General features: G+C 34.6%; 1 protein-coding gene across 2 annotated transcripts; it reads right to left on the bottom strand.

Moving 5' to 3' along the window:
* Positions 1-14,219: 14,219 nt before the first annotated feature.
* Positions 14,220-22,335, bottom strand: LOC149538555 (aspartate-glutamate racemase family). 2 transcript variants are annotated; one of them, XM_089799862.1, is made up of 3 exons: positions 21,281-22,335; positions 14,971-15,108; positions 14,220-14,799 (listed from the first exon to the last, which is right to left on the bottom strand). In XM_089799862.1, the coding sequence occupies exons 1-3, from the start codon at positions 22,034-22,036 to the stop codon at positions 14,782-14,784; spliced, it is 912 nt and encodes a 303-aa protein (XP_089655988.1). In that variant the 5' UTR covers positions 22,037-22,335; the 3' UTR covers positions 14,220-14,781. The 2 variants fall into 2 exon arrangements, with proteins under 2 accessions (XP_089655988.1, XP_089655987.1); XM_089799861.1 differs by having other exon boundaries at positions 14,699-15,108; positions 21,281-22,184.
* Between the last annotated feature and the right edge of the window lie 1,771 nt (positions 22,336-24,106).

The raw sequence follows: 24,106 nt of genomic DNA, 5'->3' as shown, positions 1-24,106 counted from the left end.
ATCAAATGGATTTGTCATATGCTCAAATCTAGAAGATAGAAAGTGTGTGACCTCTAGCATACAATGCAAAAGGAATTTTCTTAGTATGGTCAACTAGGTCAAAGTTATGATTTTTCAAATAGGGCTTCTCAAAAATTAGGACAATTTGCATCAGCGTGACAAAGATAAGTAACCAACTTCGAGGGATTCAAAATCTAGTCAAAATATATCGAAATGACTCAAAATCTGAAAGATAGGTTCACTAATATGCATAGAAAATAATCCCAAAGTGGTGAGTCATGAAACATAAACAAGTGTGAAATATTCAAATGCAAACTAGGCCTTTTAGCATTATTTGACACTTTGATAAAAATGCAAACTAGGCCTTTTAGCATTATTTGACACATTGATAAAAATGCAAAACTAAACACTACTCGAAATGGAACTTCACTACATGGATATGTTGAATGAAAGGTTTTAGAAACGTAAAACACCTCTTAGGCCTCAAAACAACAGTCGGGTACATAAGCATGACAATGTATTTATAGGGCTCAAAATGACTCAAAAATTTGGAATGGTACTCAAAATGGGAATGCAATTTTGAGTCCCATTAGTCTGCACTAGTAAACCTTCACTCATTTCAAGAAATAGAAATATAGGTACAACCACCTAGGTTTTGCTAAGCCTAAAGTGTGGAGATTGAATAATTAAATTTCAATCTTTGATGTTGACCGAGATTATGTTGAGATTCCCAACATCAAATGGGAAAGACTCATAGGAATTCAAGCAATAATTTTGAGAACCAACACAAGGTAGGGTCATTCTCAATTGAGAATGAGTGGGAATTACACTAAGTCCATGGTTGGGAGGTTAAGCCTCTAGCAATTCTTTTCCTCTCCTCCAAATGCCAATACGTGTACAGAACATATTGGTTTCCACTTCACTAGACATGTTGTGATCTGAACCTTACTAGTATTTCATTGTTGTCTTTCATTCACATCTTATTTGAGTTCAGCTATACATATCTTGTACAATTACTTCTTTGTTATATGAAATGGTAGTTATAGCAATATTGTTAGGTATTGTTTCACTCTCATGTGTAATATATTTGGTTAATCTAATTTGATTGTGTAACGTCGTGCCAAGGTATCCAAAAGACTTAACATAAAGTTTTACTAAGTTTGTCGAACATTTTTATAAAAGAAAGAACATACACATCAAACATAAAGTAGTGGAAGCAATCACATACAATCATATAGAAGCAAACATAATAGATTGCATTCCTTAAGGATCCCATGACATTGAGTTACATTTAAGTTTAATTAATACTAAGTCTAATAAATACCACATCCACATGAAAGAATAATTACAAGTCCAAGTCTATTTAAATAATATAAATTTGTTTTGAATGCCACTTGGCAATAAAATTCAAAATGCTCAATCATCCACTGTACATGTCACAGGGTATGAAAGGTTGAAAGAATATACATTTAGAAAATAGGTTACATCATCCCTTTCGGATCCATGAAACAAAGTACAATACAACAAGTAAAGATCATCCACCATAAAGAAATAACCATCCATCATAAAGATTTAACCATCCATCATAATACACAAAGGTAAAATGAAAGGAAAAACAGACAAGAAACTCCAGCCACGACAACAATGGATGGATCTTAATGGTAAGAGTAAAAAGCACTACCACCCGACCACATGGTAACCCAAAAAGGTCCACTCCCACCATGCTGAGGAGATAGTATCAAGTCCCAAATAAGATATCAATCCAAAAATCAAAAGTAGTATCTAAGTAAAGGAAAACCCTAAAAGTAATCTAACTGAAAGGTTCCAAGATAAATCGACATCTAGACCCAGAGGCAAACACAAACACGTAGGAAATCTACACTGCTAGTGGGCAAGTGTCATCACATGAACCAACTCTAAGGTTACTTAGCTAGTCTCTTAATCCTTCAGCCCCCTAGTGACTCTATGTGGCACTAGTATCCATTCATACTGACAAGGCATACTAACTAGTCAACTCTAAGGTTACCCGGCTAGTCTTATAATCCTTTGGCCCCTTAGTGACTTTCTGTTGTACCAATATCTTATTAATTCATTTTAAACCCATTTAATGAAATGTTATCACTTATTAAACTACTTACAATGGGTTACCCTGGCAGCCATTTTGGGCCTCGGCCTCCATTGTAAGCCACTTCCCAACTTAACTTACAGATTACCTACCCTAGGCTCATAAAAGTACAAATCAAAGAATCATAGTATATCACCTTAGTCCTATACAAGTGACTAGAAAGCATCCAAAGATAATTACAATAACCCATCAGTTCTTTACAACCAACTGGAAAACATCCCCAAAAATATTGATCAAAGACTCAAAAAAGTCAAGTCAAATATGTCATAAGATCCCTCTCGTTATCCCACAAGGACATTGAAAGCAATAACCAACAATATAATCAAACTCATCATAGAGCATACCAACACATTACCGTGGTTGAGTTTAAAAGATCAAGATCAAATCAGCATAATACCATAATCACAAAACTCCCAAGCCTTTGGTAGATGTCCTAAAACTGGTCAACACTCTAGTCAACTAAAACCCAAAACATAGACAACATGTAGATAACAAAGTAGTTTCATAGTTTGGTTTGGTTTTGAAAGCACATAGTTAAGTCAACAGTAAGGTTTAAATATTTGTTTCAGTGTAAGTTTGTGAGTATCTATGATTTACAATTTAACCCTTACTATTTACCCCATTCCTATATTTGAATAAAATGCACAATTACCCTAATTCAATTTTAAGTCCATTATTCCAAAATAACTTAAGGGTAATTATTTATTTAAATTATTAAAATAATACTTATTAATTTTCAAGTAAAATATCTTACAATTATATTAAAACCAATATTATTATTATTAATTAAATAAATTTAAAACTTTATTAAATAACTTCCATTATCAATTAAACTTGATTAAATTACATTTAATTTAATTAATTAATAATTATATAAAATAACTATATTAATGTCTTCATTAATTATTAATAATTTAAAAATATTATTAATAAATTTAGTAATTAAAATTAACTATATTAATATTAAATTAGTTATTATTTAATTAATAAATAATAATATTATTATTATTAATTTAATAATTAAATTTTTTATAAAATTTTAAAAGAATTAAAAAACAAACAACTATAGTTTTAACCACACTTGCGACTTTTATTATAAGTCGTAGGCAGGTACGTTGTCACGGCAGCTCTGCTATCGTGATAGAAGGGTCTACCATGGCAGTATCCCTATTGGCATGGCAGCAGGGCCTCTCATGCGGCTCCTAGGTCACTACTTTGAGGGGAAAGGGAGGTGGGGATTTGGTGGCCCCGCCTCCTCTAAAATTTGATTATTATAAAATAAAAAAAAATTAGAACAATTTTTATTAAAAATAAACAAACAACCCCCCCTACTATTATATATATATATATATATATATTATCAATATTGTAAATTTAATCTGATAGGAAAAATACGGTCAACCATTAAAAATTTTAAATATAAAATTTCCATTTCAATTCAAAACCCTTCTCGGTTTAAATTCCAATTTGTAAAATTATTGAACAAGGATTCTATGATATTTTAATCTTTATGTATACAAAAGAAACTCGATACAAAAGAACAAAAGATTGAAAGGTTCATACAATAAAATTTGGGAAACAGATTTCAGCAATCACGAAGAAGACAGGAATAATAAATAATGTAATTAACTAGGTGAATCAAAACACAAGAATCTACGTGGTTCTGATGCTAAAATTGCAAACACTCAAAAGATTTGTGAGAGAAATTTCTTCTCTGAAAACCTTCTCTCTGAAAATTCCTTCTCCAAAATTCCTAGTTTTTTTGAAAATGAACCGTCAATTGCTGATAAGGAGTTCTCTCCTAAATTTGGGGCACTAATTGTGCGATCACCCGAGAGGACTCCTTGCTCACAACTTTTTAACTCCTAATTAACTTTTTCGAAACTTCATGCACACTTTACGCAATTTTAAATATCTTTATTTAAATTTGCTTGCCTTCTCTTTTTTAATTAATTTATTATATTTTAATCTCATGCATACTTTATGCAATTTTAAAAATCTTTAATAAATTAATATCTTTTACATTCTTTAATTTATTTTTGAAGTGTTAATTGATAAAATATTTATTAAGTTAAGTAATAATAATATTTAGCATTTATTTACAAATGATCTCCTAAATATATTATTATTAAATTAAATAAATATTTTATGCTCTAAAATTAAACTTGTAATTTTATCTTTAAATTTAATTATTTTTATTTAATTAATTTCTCAAGTAATTAAATATAATTAAATATTGAAAATATCATAATAATTTCTATTAAATTAAATCATTAATTTAATCTTTTAATTTGACTTAGTTAGTGGAAAAATCACCAAAGCCCTATAAGATGAAATATGAAAACCCATCATAAAATACCACATACAAAATCAAACTAAAGAGTTATAATCATGAATTTACATCATATGAAAAATTCGAAAGGGTAAACATCTTAGATACTTGTCATACTTTTCTAGGACAAATGGGTCTAAAGGTTAGGATTTGGACTCAAGAATTTATCTCCTCGGTCTTATCATTGAGATAATGTGATGGGGTATGCTCATCCTGGCAATTTAAGGAAGTCGATACCTGGTACCTACAATCTGCATAAAATTCATACATGTATAGACACATATATTCTAAACTAAACAAGCAATGGCAGGAAGTAGTGCATCGTGTAGATCCTGACTAGCAAGTGACTACGACTCCCTTCCTTAACCATATCAGAAATGTAATACATAAAGAAAACATACACGCACACCATACACATGTAGTATGGGGTAAGTATCCATAAGAAAACACATATAATAATCTATCTAACATCATCATATAACTAAAATCATTGTAATAATCATCATCACGGTATAATCATGCATACATGAAATAACTAGTATCAAGTAGTCTCATTGTAGAATCAACCAAATATGAAACAATATCTGATAATCTGAAAGATAATGCTACTAATCATCAAGCATAAAACTAGCCTAAAAGAGTTTGGCAATAGTTACAAAATGTAAACTTTGGGCAAGCACTATAGATTGTTTCTTCTAAAGATAGATAATCTCTCAGTTAATAGTTAAGGTTTATCATGTGGATGCAATTATTCGGTTATTTTCGTTTATCTTTTTCAAGTGAATGGGTAGCTAGCTTACTTTAATTCAATTAAATAAAGAATATTTAGGGTTTAGAAATTTTGGTTGTTACAATATTAGTCACTCTCAATCTTTTGGTACTAGATCTACAAATATTACTAAAATTGCTATGGAAAACCATAAGTACTTTAATGTTATCCCTTCCATGGGCAACTTGCATTGTGAGCTTTTTATTATTCCTCATACTCATCAAATTAAGTAATTAATCTTAATGATCATCAAATTATGTTATTGTAGATTCAAAAACTTTCAATTGTAGCAAAGAATAATTGAGTTTAATATGATCCATGATCATGCCATCAAACATTAATAAACATGACAACAAGATTCTTTTCTTATGAAGTGAACAAAGCAATTGTCACTAGGGTTATAACTTGTTATCCCCTATAGTAAAAAAAGACAAGTCTTAATTCTTTGTACATTAGAAAGCTAGAGAAATTGGCAACGTTAATTTACACATTGAACATACTACAAGTAAAAGTTTCATTAAAGTCTAAGTTATCATATTTGCTTTTGGAAGGTGGAGTTCAAAATTTGATTTGCTATGAAGTTGGATTCAGTTCAAATTTGCTCAAAAATTTGTGTCAATTAGGTAAATTTTCTCAAAAGTCTCTCAGAAGAATCGTGTAATAATTTTGGATGAATTTGGAAGACTTCTGATTTGGACAAAGGAACCCAAAACAAATTTGGGGCAAATTTTGCTGAAAACATCATTTTTATTGACTTTTTCATAAATATTTTTTGCCAACTTAGGTCTATTCAACCTCACAACCCTAAAATTGACAATTAAAAATACCAAAAGAGTTAGTTAATACATAGTTTGCAAAGTCCCCAAGTACTCCCCAAGTTGCCAAGTACTCTATATTTTTTTGGTTTGGTAAGTCACAAGTTTAACTCTTGCATTTTATAGACACAAGAAAAAACATGTGTAGAAAAGTTGATCCAAGTAAAATGTTGGATGAACTATGTTTTCCATGTGTTTTTGTTATAAAACCATGCATTTTTTCTTTCATGATGTCAATTTGTTATTTGGTAAATTTTGTAATTGAATTTTACAAAAAAATAAGTTCCTTTTAAGAGATTTTTAATTTTTAGTTCTTTCTAAGTTGCCGAATTTTCTCTAAGATTTTGTTGTGTTGAAACTTTTGGGCTTACAAGTACTCTACAAGTCTGAGCCTTGAAAACTATGGTTTTAATCTGAGCCTCCAAACTATGGTTTTATATGTCATTTGTGCATTTGTGAATGAAAAGAAAGATTTCTTGTCTACATTTGTGCAAGAACTTATGTGCTGCTATATTTATATAAAAATTAGGAAAAAAAACTTGAACAAACCTTGGAACCGAATCCCAAGCCCGCAACTTAAATTAACGCATTTACGTCTTACAAAATAAAAAAGAAATTGTCCTTTCATGTTTCATATGCATCACAAATATTTAGAAGGATTTGAATAGACAGATCTATGAATAAACACCTAAGTGGATCCAAGAAGCAAAAGCATAAAATGTTTTGAGATCTCAACAACAGTAAAACTGAGCAAATGCAAAAACTGCTACAAAATCTTAAATAACAATTGTTAAAACGAGCAAACGTATAAATGTGATAGATGAAGAATATGGAAGCTCTCAATGGCTTCAATATGTTCTTGAAAAGATATTATACTAGTGCTTGCACCTTTGAAGGGTGCAAGGGTTAAGGTAGTAGTCTTGTATAGTTTGATGATGTTTTTGAATAATTATTTATAAACTCTCCCCGTCTACTTCCCTACACTAATCCTTATATTGCTCTTATTCACAAACATGGACATTCCTTTTTCCTTCCATATCTATATTTTAGCTTACACTCTTTATCATTCGCTCCTATGTATATATATATCCTATTTCTTTAGTTTTCTTTGATTTACTTTATGTATGAGCTATGTTTATCTATCTAATCAATATCCATCTATCACCTCAAATATCTTTATCATTCTCTCTCTTTATCTCCCTCCTCTTCTCTTCCTATTTATCTCCCTCCAACTCCCCTCCTCCTTGCCTCTTCTTTTATAACTATCCTCCACTTTGATATTTGATCCTAATGCATCCATCTATAGACTGACTCTCCCTATGTTTCCTTATCTATTTTTATCTCAATCTATCTATTCACCTCTCTATGAATTTGTTTTCTTTATATTATTCATCTTAATCACTCTCCCTCTACCCCCCTCACTCTTTCCTTATCTTATTATATTTATCTATCTCTCTAACTATTATTTCCTATACGAAATAGACAACCTAGCTATTATTTGTATCCCATCATCTCTATCATTTCCTTTCCATCTTACTCTATATTTTGTATATTTCTCTATTTTTATATCCATGTCTCCCTTTCTTTATTTTTATATCCACGTCTCCCTCTAATTTGCACATTCTTCCTAACTACCTCCATATCATTTCATTTATATATTTTTTATACACACATAAACTCATTTCTCCATCACCACCTTTATCAAAATCTTACCCCTTTCTTTACCATTTACCTCTCACTATCTCTATTATATTTCTCTTTGATCTTACACACACACACACACAATCAATCAACTCAAATATCTTTATTCTATCTCTCCAACTGCCCACTCTCCCCTCTCCCCTTCCTATTCCTCTCCACCCGCTTCCTTCTTTTTCTTTCCCTTTGTATTAATCTCCCTCATACATGCACACCCCCTCTTGCTATTTTTTCCTCCATATTTGTTTTATCAATATTAAATTTTTCACCAACATGGAGTTTGGAGCTACAATGATGTTTTTTTGTCAAATTCAACAAGAGATGATGTAGAAGGTTATGTTGAACAGCATTATCACAAGGAAAAGCATTATCACAAGGGAAATAAATCTAAGAAAGAAACATTGTGGATGAACATAAGGAAGAAGGCCCTAGAGACTAGAGTTAATAGCTCAAACACCTCATTGTAGATTGTTAGGCAATTTTAAAAATGCCTAATGAGCCCTTTCATTTTTTTGTTATTACTGCTAGCCCTTGGGCTTTATTGCTTTATTTTGATATCCCATGTACCTTGTTTAATCATCTCATTAAAAACATTGTTGATTTCATAAATACTGCTAAGTTTTTGCTTAAAAGCTTAAATGTTGATATCACCAATATAATGTTAGATTTGGTGGATATTATAGTTTTGATTAAGTAAAAACAGCTTTTGAAAGGACCAGAAACCTTGTACAAAGAGAAATCATACAACTATGGAACACCACCCAACAAACTAGAGGAACTCACCATAGTTCCCATCAAGAGGGCAAAAAAACCTACCCAACTAAACACAACAAAGGACCAACAAGGTCATTTTAGCCCAATCATATGAGAATGTAAAGACATATCAAAAGAAGGTTTGGAGGATTTGATTTTTTTTCCTTTAACTAATGTCCATCCATCCTCCACCTTTTTAGTAGCCATCTACCAATCCAGAGAAAAACTAGGACCCACTAAAGGGTATACAACATCATTAACCACAAAAGGAAGGGGATAGCACCACAACTAACCCCCAAAGCCTTCCCAAGAGAAAATGGGCATCAATACCCACAACAATAGGAGATAAGATAGTTGAGCTAACACTAGCAACAGCGTTTTGGACAGGGACAGTGGCAATAGAAGGGGCGGCCTCAACATTCTGAACCAAAGTCACCTTAGAGACAGCTTTTGTAGCATCCAAGATAGCAATAGTAGCACCTACCAAAGAATGATCAATTTGAGGTGAGCAATCCGCCACACCTCCTTCCTTCAAACCATATAATGATGGTTTGAAGCCCCCAACCACCAAGAAGGTGATTTCTTTGATCTAACCTTATCAAAGGAGCACCATGCAGCAAGATGGCAGTCTTATGACATTTCTTGCGTCTGAATGGAATACCCTCATAATCAAGATTCTGGGTCCAAGAACCATTTGAAGAAGCCAGTGTAATCTATTCAGGAAGACCCTTAGAAACATCCACCTCCACAAGAATACAAGCATATGTCATCTTTAAAATGTCAGAAGAATCTGTATCCACCATCTGGAAATCCCCAATGGCCTCCTCCACAAACTCCAAGACTGAATCTAGCCAAAGATGAAGGGAAAGACTTGGCAATCTTAGCCATAAGGGTATTTTATTAAAGGATTTAGTAAGAGGATCAAACCCCTAATACCAGGGTTTGGCCATCAAGGGAAACTGCTCCTCCCAAGTGAAACAATAGTTACACAAAATGGTGTTCCTATCTGCAGCATTGTCAAATTTCATAATAAAAAAACCCATTGCCATAAGGTAAATTTGAAGTGCATCTATTATGATGAGTTCCCAATGTTTGGAAGTCGAAGCATGTAAATCTGAAAGAGAGGGCCAGAATCCCCCAAAATGAAAAATTGCAGCAATAGAAGAGAAATCCTCCATATTTTTTAAGATCTCATCCATAGTATTTGAATCAAGATTAACACACGATGGGGTTATTCATAGAGACAAGCAACACCGAAGAACAGGATCCCCCTCTCCCAATAGGAGGACCACGGATACCTACCTCAAAAGCAACCACATCTGCATAAGAAATCATTGATCTCCCAGACAGGGTTGTCTAAGAAGACCCTGCGACCCACCACCAGAAGTAGTAGCATTGGCATAAGACTTCCCAAGACCAACAATCATAGGCAGAACACCGCCAAATGCGACATCAGGGCGCGCAACAACAAGACAGACAGCTTTAGTATAAGCTACATGACGGTAAGTGACATCATTTTTTTGAAATGCAACCAGAGCGTGAGTGCGAGCAAATTGTGAAGCTAATGGCTCCATAATAAATAGCATATTTGAGTAAAATAATTGATAATACAATTCAAAAATAAATTTTAAAGAGAAAAAATAAGAGGAAAATCAATTTGTGGTGTTATGTCTCATTTTGTCCTATTTTTTTCTCCATAAGCAGTTTGCTTATTTCAGCCCACCGCCCCCCTCCCCTTCATTCCCAGCTTATTTCAGCCCCCCCCCCCCCGCTTCATTCCCAGCTTATTTTTCATTTTCATTTTTATTTTATCTTTTTTGCTAATTAAATATTTGCATGGGAACCCTCGGCTACTTAAAATTAAGCAGAATTTTCCTTTAAACAACCAAAAGGGAACATGGGGTTAGAACAATGATGATTATTTATTATTTTTTCAAAAGGTAGTGCACTAGGTTATAATGATCAGTGTTGCACTAGTTGTTTGATCAGCTATGATAACCCTTCTCAATGCTAGCATGTTGGGATTAACCACAAACATCAATAGCAATTACATGCAAATATAGCCAATACCAAAAAATAATAAAGTGCACATAAGAGAACACAAAACAAAGATTTAGCGTGGTTCACCCAATCCTTGGGCTACGTCCACCAACAGCAAGTCCAATATTATTATTATCTAGTGATTACAATTTGTAATCCCTTACAGCTCAATATCGCCGCAAGAAGCTAGAATATCATCATACATTATGAAATCCCTAACCCTAAGCCACTTTTATACAAACTTTTGCCGCTTACAAAATTAAGGCTAGAATAAGTCGTCCAATACAAAAATAGTAGTCGATGCCTTTTACAATAGTAGAGTCATTTTTGGCTTAAAAACCCCACAGGAGCATTGCCCCTCGACCCCACCATGTACGGTGACAGGGATCACACCTGGGGTGCTACCCCTTGACCCTGTCTTAAGGGCGCTGACTTCAAACCCCGTAGAAATAATCTAGGGGAAACCATGCCGAATAAACCTTCAAGTCTGACTAGGCTCCACATCACAACATAGTTTTTGATACTTGGTTATTTGCTCTTGGGTTATTTGATCTTTTAGGCATTTCACTTTCAAAGAGCACTGGAAAAAGCTTTCATTTTAGGAAAATGAATTGGTGGTATCTCTCTGAAAAATGCTATACTGATATTTATATATATATATATATATTACGTATGTTTTGTCTAAGTACTTTAAAAAATAAGTAGAGTAGAGTGCGCGATGCTTTAATCAATGCTACTTTCTATAAGACTATATCTGACAATGCTAGTTTCTATCACACTAGCAATGAAACCTGGCAAATTCAAGGAAAAAGTTACCATAGAAATACTTGTTTTGTTCGGGTTTACATTCACTACAAAATAAACTCTTTCCGCTTAACTTCAAATACGTTATTTTCAAGAGGAGATAAGGACAAGAGATCCAAAAGACTAATCGAGGATTGGAATAGAGTCCGATAGTATTCTAGACACAAGTTTATCCAGCTGATGCATTCCTCTCAATGGTTGCCCTTAAAAAAGTATACAATGAGTAAACTATTATCATTAAAAAAGTTTAGTCAATTGTGACTATTCGACACTAGGGCCATATTTGTGAACAACAAATCTTGAAGACACTAATCCTATTTTCAGATAATGATGGAAGCCTTTAAGCTCTCCCCTTCTCGGTCTACAAAAAAATTGCGTACATCCAAGGGTAAAATCAATATTGTTGAGTTAGATTTTGCAACCATAGAATTCAAGTAGAATGGAGAACAAACTATTGTGTAGTTTGGAAAGAAATGAGTTTTAATTCAATTATAAAATTATCCATAACTTGATCATGAATTATATTTATTTTTTATATTAAAAAAATAATGACTTACTTTATCATCTACACTACATATTAATGTTCTTATAATTTTTTAATGAAACCGTGACATAAATTAAATCAACTTTTTTTAAAATCAAATCAAAATACACTCGTACAGACACTCAGACTTTTTCATGTATGAGCTCGAAAAGATTTGATTATGATAAATTTAATGTTTGATTATTCTAGTGTTAAATTTTTTTGAATTTTATTTTATTCAAATAGTGGTGAATTCATTGTCGAAAAGCAGTATTGGAAGACAATTATAGCTTTCAGATCTATGAGATTCCCACAATCCATTAACATAAGTTATATTTTTTGGATTTGACTGTGTATAGTTTTTTACCATCAACATTTCGGATCATACTACATGATCCATCATCAGGATGCAAGAGAACATGAAGAAAAAAAAATGATAAGTTGTAGATCTAGCAGACCACTAAAAAGGTTGACAAGAAAGGGGGGGATGTGGGTGACCAGAGAGAAAAAGTACAGAGGTGACAAGACAAGACTCTGATCTAAGAATATAAAAACAGATTGAAAACCACTCCAAATAAGTGGAATCGATGGTAGAAAACTATACAGAATCAAATCCAGAAATTATTACTCACAATTATAGCTTTGTCAAAAAGCAGTATTGGAAGACGATTATAGCAATGATGCTACAATCTTTTAATGCTGATGGGATTGATTTTAAGTTCAATGAAGTTATTTTTACCATGAGGAAACCACATTCAGACCTTGCCACTTTGATTTTATCAATCATCCACCTACTGTGTTTGTCAGGACACTTTTCACAGCAGCAGGCAACCACTGACCGGCCAATAAATCTCTTTCCAGGCATCCGACAACATCGAAAATTCACAACATTCCAGTGGCAAGTCTAACAAGAATAAGACTATCGGCTCAAATATCAATTATTTATTATTATTTCATAAATTACTACAATCATTGTTGCATTTGGTTACTTGTATCCATATGCTAGTACTGTCAAACAGAAGATGGGATGCAAGACATTTATGGGATTCTTACAATATCTCACTGTATTCGACCGAAAAAAGTATGTAGAAGTAGCACATCAGAGATTTGCAGTTCTTTTACTATTACAATATAGATAAATGCATATTGACAAGAGGCATTCCCCTCGGATAAATTTTGAAAGGTAGATTTTACTCTATTGGTCCTTTTTGGGTGGATTAATCTTTCAGCTGAAATGTATATTGAGCTTTTCAAGAATCAGCTAGCTCAGGGTTTGTTTAAGGAAAGTTTCCAGGACTTAAGATCACGCAACATCCTCTCTTCCGTGCAACTGTATGACAATCAGGTGCGCAGATACATGATTGTTTTTTGATGCATTTGGGTGCATGAGTAAACAAATGCAAGAACTTTACAGAATTAAATCATTTGATAGCATGATACTTCATCATTGATCAAGATAAATATCAAATGTCAATTGATAGTTTGCAAATAATTTTGGACTCGAGCTCTTAAGAAACACCTATATATTTTTGGAGAGTTCTACTGCATTGTAAATCTCTGTTTTTATTTAGAAACATTGAGATTTAGTTCATAAAGTGTCAAACGATTTCCTCATCTGTTATCCATGCAATTTTCCTCTTGGCCTTGTTTTTTTAATTACAAACATTCTGCCAAGGCATCTTTTAACACATGTTTCAAGTTATTTTGTTTAAGTTGAAGTCACTTTTCGCATTTTTTACTGTTTTGGGCAACCAGATGCATCTGGATGCTCAGGGATGCCCGGGGATGTGGATGTGCAGGGTGCGCATACACATGCATCCACAGAGAGCTGTAATGCTCCCTGTAAGTATCCACAAGAATCAGAATGAGCACCTGCACCCGAAAGCATCCAGATTTGGGGCCTCTCGGAGAGCATCCAGTAACTAGGCCATATATTCAGCATTCTCTTTATTGACACCACCATTGAAAATCTTAAAAGTGTATACACCTAATTATTGATTAATATGGACCGTGGAAATCTACCGTTTGAAAATCTTAACAGTTGACAAAACTTCATTCATATTTTATTTCCCATTCTGGAAGTGAATTCTCAAGCACGGTAGTTTTTAATTGTGTCAAGTACTCAAGAAATTACATTCATAACCATTATTAGCTCTTGATATCAATTGAAGATTTCATGTCCAAGTATTGATTCGCATTAGTAGAGTCATAGAAAAAAGGTTGTTACAATGTCATGAAGCCAATTTCACTTATAATTTGTCTACAGTGTCAAAGAGTAAACACCTTTGCTTTATTTTTTAAAATGATTCAGATGCATGCTACACCTTAATTCTTTTATCAGCAGTTTTAAGAATTGGGCATCACAATAGAAAGTTCAATATATATACATTGTAACAACACTTACTACAAATTAAGTGATATCTTTATGTGAATCTCGGAGGCTCTGGCGACCATGAAAATACAGGAAGGCTAACTTAGAAATCTACCAGGTCTAGAACAGCAAAAGGCTTATTTACAATAACATATAACATAATGAAGAAAATGAACTGAAGTCCCAATTTTTATCTACAATCTGCAGCTCATCTATACGTCATGCCATCAATGAAGATTGCCACATGCATTATCATATTCTTCTGCATTTCAAAAGTATTTCCTGCTTTCCTAAATTACAAAATATTGTCCCCGAGCCAAACTGAGAAAGAGCTGTCATTTTGGAAATGCATAAGAGCACAAATTCTCAGCTACTATGGCAACATCTAAATCGTCTAATGAGCATGAAGCCAAATTGTAAGGATGGCTCCTATATCGAGGGCATATGTACCAGAGATATACAGGAATATTTAGAGGATTGCTTATCGTGACTGTTATTACGCTATTCCTTGAAATGCAACCTCGGAACATGATTTCTAATACTTAATAGCACTAAGAAACCAATGAAACCTGGACATGAATAAAATTGAACAGCATTCAGGTAATGTTCCTTGCAGAGAGTGACCAATTTATAGTAGCCCTTGCAAGAGTATCAATCGGATCAATACATCTTTTAAGAAGTGGATCATCTGGAGGTAAAAGGGAACGCATATCATAAGATGCAAGAACCACCATACTTACAGCTCTGACCAGAAGACACTGTAATGCAATTCTCAATAAGATTCTTGCCCCTTCCATGTCCTTCTTATGCAATGCATCAAGGGCTGGCACCACGACATGCTCCATGGTTGCTTTATCAGGTACAACAACCTCAAAACCCTGCAGTTGATCACCATCCAATATTTAGTGTTTCATTGATCAGAAAGAATAATTAGCTGACTCAAATACTGTGCTACAAATCTTCGTGAGTAGAGTGCATTGATAGACTTTTCTACTGGACGACAACTTTGGTAGAAATCATAATGAAATGTTATTGTCTACAGAACTAAATTATCATCTTGGATGTCTACAGAAAGCTTAGAGAATGGCTAACAAACTTAGTTTTGTAGGCTTCAGTAAAGACCAGCTTTTTCCTTTGTAATATTTTCTATGATAAAAGACTTTGGCTTGAAGAAAGATCCTAGGCTCCATCCTTATTATAAGACCCAAACTTGGGAAGAACTCCACAAGCAGACAGATGAGAATTGACTCATCACCTAGCAAACAGTGGGCAAACAAATTGGCAAAATACAAACTCAAACCACTCAACTAAAGCTAAATTATAAATCTGACCATTACTATAAACTAACAATTATGTCAAATTTGTAATTTTTGGAAATAGACCTATAACTCAAAAGTTACGACAGATTTGCAAAGGCTCGTCATCAATTGATCAAGAACCTTAATGACGCAGCAGCCCAAACAATATAATTATGGGTTCAGCTATCTTATGCTCCCACTGGGATACGTACTCCATTCGTCCGGTGCCTCACAGTCAGACAGTTACATCATGTATCTCCTTGCTTCGAACAAGAGACATCCACTTGGAGTCAGCAATCTATTTAGTTAATGTGAATTAGCAACACCGCTTCATAATGAAGGGGCAGCAGGCATGTTGGGAGAGACGCCACCTTGGGAAGAGTGGAGACCATAGCCAAGGAGGTTAGCAACACCGCTTCATAATGAAGAGGCAGCAGGCATGTTGGGAGAGACGCCACCTTGGGAAGAGTGGAGATCATAGCCAAGGAGGTGACTCTTCACCCCTACTTGAGGGGTCATTTCAGATTAGCACACAAAGGACATCATCAAGCAATTCAAGGAATTCAGATCAGATCACCTTTGCTACAAGGAGACTGTATTTCAAATAGCAATCAGGTCTCAGAATTAAACAGTGAACTATCTCATTACGGAAAATAGGACAGAATACATAGAAGGGGTGCAAGTGGCAAATAAGTTCCATTAAAGTAGGACACACCCAGGTGAGGATAGGAGGCTGAATGGTAGGTATCATTATGTGCTTTTGGGCTTGATGGAAAGCTATAAGCTCAAGGAATCTTTTATGCTTTTGCAAGGGACTCCTAACGAGGATAGGTTGTTAGGGAAAGTATGATTGAATCCCACACATAAATTACATTAATTAAAATGATGATTAGAATTCTCTTTATAACATTGATAGTTATATTTTTCTGTTAGAAAGTAAAGTCCACACAGACAACTGAGAGGGGGGTGGGAGTAATCAGTTGTGACCAAATTAAACTTAAATGCGACTTATGATATCCAACTTCAATGACCAAAAGAATGAAGCATAACAGGAGATAAACCATGCACAGTAGCACAATGATTTGTTGATCAAGGGAGAACCCCAGTGGAGATGGCACCCACAAGATAATGTACTAATATAAAAGTTCCTTGTAAAAGGATGTGACTCTATTAGGAGCCAAATGCAATGCAATCAGGACAGATCCATGTTAGGAGACCTTGAAACCTTCTTAGGAGGTTCAAACCCTGTTAATGGTTGACACGAAGAAAACTAAACTTACTATCCAAATTGCTTCAGTCAACAATGAAGAGTGGATCTTCTGGGTGACAAATCCAATGTACTGTAACTGACCAATAGTGCAACTCAATTGCCAATACAGTTCCTTTGAAGCTCAAAACCACATACCAACATCAAGCTCTGCTCTGCTCTGATAAAATCTGCATCCTCTAACCACATCCACACTATTCCATGTAATATGATATTACAATGCATCCAAGAAAAATATATTTCCTTTATACCCTATCCAAATAACTAATTAGGTCAGCCCATTAGGGCTTTCCCACTATACAATTAATTACATAGGACCTTACTAAGGCATACACACCTTCTAAAGCATCATTATAAAAATAAAAGTAAGGTTCCCACATGTTACAATACAATTGACTCAATCTTCAACAAGGCTCAACACGTTACACCAACTTAGTTAATTGTCAGTAAACATATCACACGTTTTACTTCAACGACCTCTCCAGAATGATCTCTAAGACTTGCTATTACGAACAAAGCTCCACAAACATGTCTTGAACTATGATCTATGATCACTAACCTTAATTCCACTTCGCTGATAAGATACAATCAATTTGCCAACATCTGTCTCTAACAATATTTCCTACTCACTAGTCTACTACCCATCTTCACCAAATGAATTGTAACTCATTCAATGCTAAACAAAAACATAAGCGAACATAGATATAGCACCTATACTCATCTGTGAACATAATCCTAAGCTTGTATAGCTTATCATGTTATGTGCCAACTTCATTGAGCCAATAATCCTCTACGATGTACAGAATCATCGTCTGTCATGAACTCAAGAAAATAAGTTGACATCAATGACAAAACCTATCATGAATACCACATAGCTAACATAGCTGAGTGCCAACCAAAACTTGTATTCCTAACAATATCTCCCTTTGTCATTGATGGCAACATATGATGAAAAATCATAAATGCCAACTATTTTGATTGATAGTTCAATATAATTGAATATCTTCAACATATACAGCTTCCCTCACAATCTTTATCTAAATACAAATTTCTGAATATCGTCAACATATATATTCTTTGCATGCTCTAATATCAATGTTTTTGTCCCCCCCTGGGTTTTTCTTTAGGTTTTTCATTGTTTCTCTCCCCCTTTGACATCAATGGAAAAGGTATCAATACGTCAAATATCAATCTATAGCACCCCCCCTTTCATGGACATCCTCATCAAAGTACTTGCATTGGATCAAGCCAATCTGCAACCAAAAAATGATACCAAATGCCAACAAACAATGTTATACCAAAAATTAATCATAAGAGTTCTTCAATTAACTACACTCACTACGACCACTTCCCCTAAGGAGCAATACCAAGCATCATGTCTAGGTGTATGAATAATGTTCTAATACCAATAATTAGAAAGTAAAGTCCACACACACAACTGAGAGGGCAGGGGGGTGAATCATTTGTGACCAAATAAAACTTAAATCCAACTTATTATACCCAACTTCAATAACCAAAACAATGAAGCATAACAAGGGATAAACCATGCATGGTAACACAATGATTTGTTGACTAGGGAAACTTTATTTTGATTAGAGGGAAAGCCCTGATGGGGTTGACACCCACAAGATAGTGTACTAATATAAAAGTTCCTTGTGAAATAATGTAACCCTGTTAGGAGCTGAATACAATGCAATCAGTACAACAGTCCCTGTTAAAAGACAAATTATTTTAGGAGACCTTGAACCCCCGTTAGAAGGTTCAAACCCTGTTAAAGGCTGATAGAAAGACAATTAACTCATTGTCCAAATTGTTTCAGTCAACAATGAAGAGTAGATCTTCTAGATAACAAATCCAATGTACTTTACTAACCAATACTACAACTAAATTGCTAATCCGGTTCCTTTGAAGCTCTAAACCATATACCAACATCAAGCTCTACTCTGCTTTGCTCCGACCAATCTTGCATACTTTGACCACACCCACACTATTCCATGTGATATGATATTACAATACATCCAAGGAAAACATCTTTCCTTTATACCCTATCCAAATAACTAATTAGGTCGGCCTGTTAGGGATTTCCCGGTATACAATTAATTACAAAGGACCTTACTAAGGCATACACGCCTTTTAAAGCATCATTACAAATATTACAATAAAATTCCCACACATTACAATACAGTTAACTCAATCTTCAATAAGGTAACACGTTACACCAACTTAGTTAACTGTCAATAAAACATATTGCACGTTTTACTTCAACAACCTGTCTAGAATGATCTCTAAGACTTGGTATCACAAACATAGCTCCACAAACATGTCTTCAACCATGATCCAAGCTCACAAACCTTAATTCAACTTCTATGATAAGATACAGTCAATTTCCCAACAAATGTCTCTGACAGTATGTTCTGCTCATTGATCTGCTAGCAATCTTCACCAAATGAACTGTAACTCATCCAATACTCACCAAAAACATAAGCGAACATAGATGTAGCATCTATACTCATGCGTGAGCATGCTCTTAAGCTCGTATAGCTTATCTTGTTCTGTGCCAATCACCTACCCAATAATCCTCTGCGATGTACAGATTCCCTGTCTGTCGTGAACTCAAGAATATATGTTGACATCAATGACAAAACCTGTAATGAATACAACACACAACTAGCATATCCAAGCACCAACCAGACTTGTATTCCTAACAGGTTCTTCATCTTTCATAATGCTAACTAGCCTTGTTGCAGGCTCTAAATCAAGATATAAAGTTGGCAATTTTCATTCATAGAAAACTATTGTAGAGTCACAATTGGGGGCAGCAGACATTAAAAGATATTACTTCTGCCAAACTTTCAACATAATAGTGATTGACATCTGAGTCCTCGGCTAAAGATTTCTTTAATCGGAGCATTGGAAGTAATCTACACTTCTAAAGAGAATTTGATTAAATTTACTCTCAGATGTTGAGGTAGCTTAGTGGTGGACTGTAGAGCAGCCCACCCGCAAACCCCAGTGCAAACAAACTTCCAATATAGCTCAGAAAATTGTCAGACTCTAATCAAGTTGACTAAGTCCCAGGCCTGCAAGGGAGAGTTAGGCACTTAGAAATGACAAACTACACTATGAACAGATCATGCAAGGTGCAAGTTGCTTAGAATTAGGGCAACCCATTAAACAATGTCAAAAGTGCTGAGTTGCTCGGCAAGCACTTCACGAGGGGATTTCAAACCTAAGCTTGTTTAGGTTTCCTACATTAATTAATAACAACTTACTCTGCTTGACTTCCAAGAGAGCTGTCTCTAAATTCAAAGTTCTTGGCTACTTGGAAAAAGTATGTAACCATTGGATGGATTGGATATTACCATATATTGTCTGAAACATTGTTACCTACAAGAATCCAATGACAACATTTGCCTTCGTCGATCTTATAACACCCAACAAAGGGATGTGTTGGGAAGTGTACATTGCGAAATGAGAGACAACAAACATATGGTACCAAAGACAGTGTTAGAGTTGGTAAGTCCTTGGCCTATTTAATCTTGCTAAACTAATTGAACAAGAATTCGTCCGCTTGTTTTGCAGATAACTGACTCAAATTGGGTAATTCTCTCCAAACGGAGATAGTGATGATGAGATAAATCAGATATCATCATGAAAGTGATTGCATACTCTAAAGAGCAGCTGTAACCACTGAATGGATCTGATGTTATCACGTATAGAGTAGAACCCTGTTATCCAATAATCCAGAATTGCCCTGTGCAAAAACTCACCTATTCTCAGTAATTAATCTTGGAAAAGCCACAGTCACTGTCAGATAAATAAGATATGATGTATGTGATTGCCTACTTTGAAGAGAAGTAGTAACCAGCCCAGTAGAACTCTGTTACCCAATGAAACTCTTAAGGATTAAAGGTTTGCACTGCTTGGCGAGCCTATAATCCAGAACTACCCCATGCAAAATCTCATCTGCTCTCAGAGGCTCAACTCGGAAAGGACCATAGTGACTACAATAAATAAGATACCATCATGCATGTATCATGTGATTTTCTACTTTAAAGAGCACTTGTAACAATCGAATCAATTCAATGTTATCATGTATAGAGTAAAACTCTTTTATCCAATAGAATTCTTGATGATGACAAGGTTTCACTGTCTGGTGAGTATGCGATCCAGAACTGCCCCGACCAAAATCTCAGCTATTCTCAGCAACTAAACTCGAAAAAACCAGTCTCCGTGAGAAAATAAGATATTATCAAGTCTATGATTACCTACTTAAAAGAACAATAGTGACCACAGGACAGAATCAATGTTATCACGCATAGAGTAGAAGTCTGTTATCCAATAGAAATATTTCTATTTGGTACAAATCTCCAGTCCCCGTATATAACGTTTCATGATAAAATTATAGGCTACACTCCAAAATAGCTTCCTAATTAATTGGACCCAGAATAAGGGCAAAGGAAGGTGGGGGAATGAAAGAGTCACCTGTTTACTAAGCTTGTCCTGATAAAACCCAGCTGTCATGGTGTTCTCAGTCCCAAGAAGACCAATCTTGACATTGCTTCCCGTCTCGATGGGCCTGAGATTCGCTTCCTTGAGCTCCTGCGCCACACAATCGCCCATATGCAGAAAAGGAACTGAGCAAACCTGTAAGAGCTCCTCATACCACGCATGTGAAATATGGCAAGGCATAACAATACAACACGCCCCGGCGCCTTCAAGAAACAGAATTTTCTCCTTGAGAACTTTTGAAACACGATCCCCTTTCTTCCTAGAGGACCGCAGTTCGATCCCCAAACTGAGTTCCTGTTTCAGCTGAGGATCATTGCACAACAGCACGGGCAGGCTGCTTCCTTCCGATTCTACAGAGCTCTGTTCGAAGAGCTTTGTCATGAAGTCTGCTGTGGATAGATCGGAAATGCCCCCAATGATCCCCACTGTGTTGGGCTGATGGAGCACACGGTTCGAACCCGAGACCGGTCGTGCAGGGTGGCTATTGACCCCGGTGGAGGTTTTCTCCCTCTCTTCTTCTGTTTCAGGTAAGAGCGAAGATTTTACGGCAGATAGTATAAGGGCATGGTCTTTCACTCCTCTTCCTCCTTTCAGTTGGAAGAATACATGCTTCTTCTTCTTCTTCTTGTGGTTGGTGGGAATCGATCTCCAGCCCTGCTGTGGGTCAGTAGTGTTGCAGATCGAAGACGGCCAATGAAGTGCAGTCATAGGAATGTATTGCATACTCATGATCCCATTAAAGAAGCCCCACCCAACTTTACAGATTGCCTCGGATTGTATTAGTTAATAACGTTACGGGACTGAAATACAGAATTCTTTTTTTTAATTTCTGAAGATTGATAGGTACCTAACAGCCCTGCCCTGACTAAGAAGAAAACCCATCTGGCAAGTTTATGGGAAAGAGGATTCAAATCTCTAATAATTGTAGAAAGCAGACGATGTTGCCTCTGCCCCTCTGCATAAACTTTGAATAGGGTGAAGGAAATTATTTGTAGAGATGAAGAAATGCCTCTAGTATCTACTAGTACCTTGGCCCATGGGATGAATGTGATTTGAAATATACATCTTGGGTGTTTTTCATTATGAGGTGAGGATTATCCTCCAATCAACACCTCTTAGAATATTTGGTAAACTTTGAATCGACACCTCTTAGAATATTGAAATTTTTTTAATCAACGCCTCTTACAATATGGATATATTTTGTTTCGGTAAAATCGCACTCTTAGAAATATTTTATTTTTATTTTTTATTTCGAAAGGTAAACATCACTACCTAGTTTGATTGGTATATTTAAATATTTGTGTTGATCAATTAGTGTATATTTATTATTTTATTTTTGTCAAAGTTTTTTTTGGGTAATGTTTGGCTAATAAAGTTGTTATATGTATTTTTAATTATTTAATAATATTTAGAGATTTATTTAAGAATTGTAATTGTTGATTACTAAAGCTTATGTTAATAGAAATGGTTCTTTTAGGAAATTTTATAAATGGGAAATAAATTGTGCTTTATAAAATGATTTTTAATATTTTAGAAATCGTTTATTAGTTTTTGCAAGTTTGCAAATGGAAAGAAAAATTAGACATAAGTAAACACAACACTTTAAATTCTTATTTACTAAAATACACAATGTAATTTTAGATCACAAAACTATCATGGATCATAGAAATAGTATAAATGTGATTCTATAATCCACCTATCTATGATGAAATTACAAAAGTTGAAATCACAAAACTTAATGAAATTACACAAATAAGATGACTAAATAATGAGGCAAAAGTAAACACACAATAGAGGCTAACTTGACACAATTTGGTGTGTTTCTTTTATTAATTGTACTTTACATATGATTTTGAGGTCTGGGACTATAACTATCAAATTGTTTTAGGTGTTTTATCTAATGGAAATTAGTGAACCTTTAAGACAGGGTGAATCTCTAATTTAATACAATATTTTCCCTTTCCCAGAACGTATGGCATAACTGAAAACATTCTCGCACTTTAAACCTAAGAATACCATTATGCAAGTTGTTGCAATTACTCATGAGTCATCTTTTTTTGTCATCATTTATAATCTATCCTACATGATGTTGCCATGTGGAAAGCCCACTGCCCTTGATAGAGATTATTTGAACTGACCTTCAAATTTTATTTGCATTTGCATCTTCCAAGCTTGACGTGTAATGCACATGGTGAATACTCTTGCTTTTGAAATTCGTCAATTGGATACTTTTACGAACTGTCAAACTTTATAGAAGTATTGGCATATGTAGTGAAAATATGAGGTGCCTTCTACTACTTTCGACGCTTAGGGATATAAAACTCTACTTCATCACTTTATAGTATGAAGCTTTGCAATGTGGCATAGTGGCACATCATTTTACAAATTTCCTTTTGAATACTCTAAGGGAGTGCATTAGGCCAACACATGACACATGTAGAGATAATTTTGAAGGAAGAAGACCACACCTACTACATTTTAGAAAAATACTAACAAAGCATATTGCATGGCACAATCGCACAACATGAAGGAGTAAGTAGCTCGTGGTCCAAGTGAGAACTTGCATTGTTCCACCATACAATACCCTTTCCTTTACTTTGGGAACAAATAATTGAATAATAGTGTTGGGAACCAAATGGAGGTTAAAACAATGAATAAAGTATTAACAATTAAAGGATAGGGTGTAGTGCATCTCCCACTTTCTTTTTGTGTAATATCATGATGGATGTGGCTTCAACATTATTTGGATGAGATCTTGTGTGATTTCTTGTTTGGATCTAGATGTTTTCTCACTACTAC

Source organism: Cupressus sempervirens, chromosome 9 (assembly GCF_028749045.1).
Source record: "Cupressus sempervirens isolate cs-2001-9-10 chromosome 9, ASM2874904v1, whole genome shotgun sequence".
Classification (NCBI taxonomy): domain Eukaryota; kingdom Viridiplantae; phylum Streptophyta; class Pinopsida; order Cupressales; family Cupressaceae; genus Cupressus; species Cupressus sempervirens.
This window is presented reverse-complemented; position numbering and strand designations above follow the sequence as displayed.

Excerpts from the sequence above, each read along its gene's own strand:
- LOC149538555 (XM_089799861.1), bottom strand. The coding sequence starts at position 22,036 with ATGAGTATGCAATACATTCCTATGACTGCACTTCATTGGCCGTCTTCG. Across the intron at positions 15,109-21,280 it reads AGGACAAGCTTAGTAAACAG|GGTTTTGAGGTTGTTGTACC; the intron begins GTGACTCTTTCA and ends GATCAACTGCAG.